The sequence below is a fragment of the Nannobrachium achirus genome (genome assembly GCF_963921795.1).
Source record: "Nannobrachium achirus genome assembly, chromosome: 3".
Taxonomy (NCBI): domain Eukaryota; kingdom Metazoa; phylum Chordata; class Actinopteri; order Myctophiformes; family Myctophidae; genus Nannobrachium; species Nannobrachium achirus.
In genome coordinates, this window is record NC_137812.1 from 43505809 (window position 1) to 43510808 (window position 5000).

Genomic DNA, 5000 nt, shown 5'->3' on the forward strand with positions numbered 1-5000 from the left:
AACCACCTTCCCCTGAGCACAGAGAAAGAGAGAGAGAGAGGCAGAGAGAGAGAGAGAGAGAGAGAGAGAGAGAGAGAGAGAGAGAGAGGAGGGCTGGCAGTGAAATGGAGAAAGAGCTCTCAGGGTCTGAGAGAAAGAAAGAGCAGAGAGAGAGAGTTAGAGTGAGAGAAGAGGGAAAAGAGAGAGGTGGGGTATAAGGTAGGTGACAGTAGTATACGCAGAGAAATAAAGGAGCGAAAAGGGGAAAAGAAAGGAAGAGGGAGGAAGGAAGGGAAGGAACGGGGAAGAGAAGGAAAGAGAAGGCTTGCATGAGCAGCCAAGCAGGAAGTGCGAGGCCCCTCTGCCATGTCAGCCTGCCTCAGCCACACACACACACACACACACACACACACACACACACACACACACACACACACACACACACACACACACACACACACACACACACACACGCGCGCAAACACACAGTTTTTTCTCCCACGATGGTCATGTTCTCTCTGTCACCCACCAGCACACATGGACACACACACACACACACACACACACACACACACACACACACACACACACACACACACACACACACACACACACACACACACACACACACACACACACACACACACACACACACACACAAAACGCTAATATCTCTCCTCTCTTCCCACAGGATCATTCGGACTAAGGTGCAGCAGCCTCCGGGTCAGACAGGCTCAATATCAGCTCACAACTTAGGTAGGTCCCCCATCCAAACCATGCTTCTAAATGCTTCTAAAAGAGGAACTACCGGTATGTTGGTCAGAATCTGTCACCAACAAAGCATGGGAAAATTAGATATCGGAATTCTCTACACCTAATGTACTTGCAAACCTGCAGGGACATACAGCCTATAACTACAGTATAGGCCTGCTGCATTATTCTGTCTTGAGTTCTGTACAATCTAGTTAAAATACCCTCATACTCTCATCAATGAGGTAAGCCCAGTAATTGCGTCATAAATAGAGGAACAAGGGATTACGATTTGGTTGCTTTCTCCATTTCAGCTTGTAGTCCGACTGGAAAGTTGAGCTTTGGAGTCAGAGATTTAGTCAGATTCTCCCAATTTAAGATTCCTCAAAAACCTGAACACAGATGTTTCTGAGATGTTTTGTCCTCATGGCCGGGACTACTATAGGCAGAGAATATATTAATTAGTATTGTCGTATCCAGTTTCATTGTCAAAATACATAATGAATTGAGTAAATCAACCACAACAAACAAGGTTATTGATTTTTTTTATTATTATAATTTTTTCACTTTTACTGAAGGAGGGAATAGGCCTACATTAAAGTGTAACTACCTAAAATCTCATATTCAATAAATACCTCAGGCCACACAGAAATGTAACTCTCTCTCACTCTACATCAGCCCTGCAGTGGATTCCGTTTCGGTGTCTCTAAACTCCTCGTAATCACACTTGCGTCTCTTAATCTAAATTAATTTTCACGCACGCTGCTCTGCGATTCTTCCCTCTGAACGCAATGTACAGCGTGCACGTGCAGACATGAACACCTGAGTGCACGTGCATACACACGCTGGCATGCACGCACACACATGTGTGTACATACCGTACACACACTTACAGATTACACAGATAAATGGGTCCCACTCCTGGGCGGTAAATTGAACATTTGGATTTGGAGAATAAAAGCGTTATGTTCTGATATAATATTTGAAAAAAAGAGTGAAATGAAAGAGAAGGGAAAATCTGATAATTGAAGTGCTAAATCAACTGATGGGGGAAAAAGGAAGGATATACATTCATTATATCGTAGCTGTCGGGTAGAAACCTTGTATGTCCAAAACCGCTCCTTTTTTATTATTATTTGTAAAACATTTTAGTGAAAATAGGCGATCTAAGCTAACGATGCATTGACGCGTTGTGAGCTTGTAGATCTGCTATTTTCACAACTTTTGTGTGACACTCGATCTTGTATGATGAAGCAGGGCAATCATTTACGAAGAAAAAAGTTGGAAAAAAAGAAATATGGAGAAACAGGGTTTCTGCATGACAGCGACGATATTCCCCATGCGTTTAGTAACGTATAGGAGGTGATTTGATCGCCCTGTTTTGGAGTTTCCATTTTTCCTCCCGCTTCCCCTCTCTCTTGTCTCCCCGTGTCGGAGGTCTGCTGGGAGACAGGATTAGGATGTCTCCGCACCTTTCTGTCCCTCCCGGGACACCGTACTGTCACTCAGACCCACGTCCGCTGACAGGGGAATAGATAAGGGACTAGAGAGAGAGAGAGAGAGAGAGAGAGAGAGAGAGAGAGAGAGAGAGTACCGGTATGTATGTGCGCGTGTGTGCCCGTTTGTGTGTGCTTTCAGTCAGGGGCGTCAATTGGGTATGGCAGGGGTATGCAGCTGCCATACCCTGGGTCCAGGGGTGAACATAAAAGTTACTTTTAAATATAAATCCATGAATGTCTCTTTGTCTATCTGTTCTGGTTATTATGTTGTTAAATTACAGTAAAATAACTACAAATGCAAAATTTTAAAAAATTGTCACTTTAATAATTGAAACAGCTCCCATCAGGGTTCCCCGCCAGAAGCCTCCATTGACTTCAATGTAATTTATAGTGCACGGATCATGCACGCCCATGCACAGATGATGCACCATGTTTGTGCAGTTTGTTCACAGCTTTCAAACAAAAAAGTCAGATTGGAAATCCGTTCAGGCATTCTTGAGATAATAGCCATTATGTTTTACATGTTATGTAAGCAAAAATGGCCGCCCTGTTTGAAAGATGGGGTAGTATGGGGGTTGAACATGCAAAATCGCGATTGAAATCATGCTTACTAGATTTGATGGGGTCCAAAAATAATTTTTCAAAAAAAATGTTTTCAATTTTTTTTTTTTTTTTTTCAAACTCGTCATACTAGTCATAGGCAGAGTGGACACAGCCATATAACTCGTCAAACTAGTCATAGGCAGTAATTAAGGTATTATAATTATATTATCCACACTTGTATTCTCCCCATCTTGACAAAATGGTACAGGTGCAATTCATTATTGTTAATTGTAGCACGTTAACTATAGCCTATATGCCAAGTTTAGCTGCACTTGAACAACCGTTCCAGCTGCCATATCCAGCCCAAGAAACCGTAGAAACGGGGGAAAAAAATGTAATGTACTTCTTAAAATAAATGTATCATGCCTGTTGTCTTGCACGCGCGCGAAGGCGCGCCATGTTGCCATACCTTAGCTTTTTTCTGAACTGACGCCACTGCTTTCAGTATGTATGCTTTCACATATATCAGTGATTTGTGAATTGTGTTTGTGTGCATGTGTGTGTGTGTGTGTGTGCGGCCGTGCGCATATGACGTGCTTACTGTGTGCTTGTATTTGTGTCACTGAAGCCGTGACAGGTACGCAGCTTTGTTGCGCAGTGAGGAACTTGTCTCCTCCAGGGGGAAGATTAGAGAGAGAGAGAGAGAGAGATGGAGAAAAACACACACACACACACACACACACACACACACACGCGCACGCACGCACGCACGCACGCACGCACGCACGCACGCACGCACACACGCACACACATATACACGCACACACACACTGCCTGCTCCTTTATCGGTCGCCCTTATTTTTCCACATTTAGACCTCAGTCACATCAGGCCCCACAAGTTTAAACAGCAGCTGCACAGTAAACACCTCGATTCATACACACTCTGAATAAGTTAACTCGCTGTGTAGAATCTTCTCACACTGTAAAAACCTGAGTTTTAACTGAAGTCAGAGACTGACTGAGTTAAATTCACACTATAGGATTTCGTGGTGCAGTTGAACGGCAATAGGATTTATAGTATATTCCACAATGGTTTCTGTGACATTTGATTTCTGTTTGTTTGTTATCTTCCTTGTGGGAAATGCTACATCATGTGGAAATGGGACAGAACAGAAAGGAATATAGGACATCGACTGTAAACAGTAACAATTCAATTATCCATCCATGACACCTTAAAATGTTGCTAATCTATAATTGATTTTCAATTTCATGGCCATTAAGACACTGAACCCGCCGCCTGTCTCATGGTCTGTGGTTGTAGCATCAACCAACCCTCTAGACCAGTGGTTCTCAACCTTTTCAGGCCGCGACCCCCAAAATAATCATATTTTAACTGGGGACCCCCATGACGAGCACTAAGAGTTGAGGCATTACATTTTGTATAACACTGTTCTATTGTGAAAATATAAGCAGATCTATATTGGCGTTGTGAGCATATAGCGGTAGATCGGCTATTCTCACCATTTCTTCCTCTAATATTTGACAATGTGGCCAATGTTTAATTTGTCATTTTAGAGGTATTAAAAAGTCCTTAAATTGTCACTTAAAAAATGTGCAGATACCCTCTATACACTTAAACTTTATGTTGGTTTGTTTACTGTTAAGTGAAAAACCAATGTCATCATCTGAGGACCCCCCCAAAATAATTTGGGGACCTCCCCTGGGGATCCCGACTCCCGACCCCAAGTTTGAGAACCACTGCTCTGAACCTGAGTTGGCTCTGTACTTGGACCGCTTTTTTACACCAAATCTCTTCGTTCAAAAAAAGCAGTTGTAGATCTGCGATTTGTGCTAATGTTCCCCCCAGAATAAGGATGCTGGGGTTCAAGTGTTTAAATGCTTGCGTGTTGTGTCTTCTACTCTCTCTGCAGCAACGTCTGTAGCAGCCACACAGGTCTCTGCGGTGACCAGCGACTCGGCTGGCTCCTCCTACTCTATCAGCGGCATTCTGGGTATCAGCTCAGCAGCCGACGCGGGCAAGAGGAAGAGGGACGATGGTGAGCCCAAGTGTGTGAATGAATGAATGCCTGCGTGTGTGGCTGCGAGGGTGCCTGCTTGTTCATGTTGGGTTAAAAATGACATTTCCTCTAATATGCTAGCTCTAATACCTCAGAGTCCTCAGAGTTACTACAGGGGGTCCTCCAAATCTTTGTGTGATAGAAACCTTTT

General features: G+C 43.5%; 1 protein-coding gene across 1 annotated transcript in view; it reads left to right on the top strand.

Annotated features, from left to right (window-relative positions):
• pax5 (paired box 5) overlaps nucleotides 1–5000 on the top strand; it is a gene marked incomplete at both ends in the record, with an annotated part of 63008 nt that overhangs the window by 15260 nt on the left and 42748 nt on the right. Inside the window, 2 exons of the mRNA XM_080722247.1 lie at nucleotides 671–735; nucleotides 4703–4828. Of these exons, the coding sequence (XP_080578373.1) occupies nucleotides 671–735; nucleotides 4703–4828 (191 nt within the window). The remainder of the gene's footprint in view (nucleotides 1–670; nucleotides 736–4702; nucleotides 4829–5000) is intronic.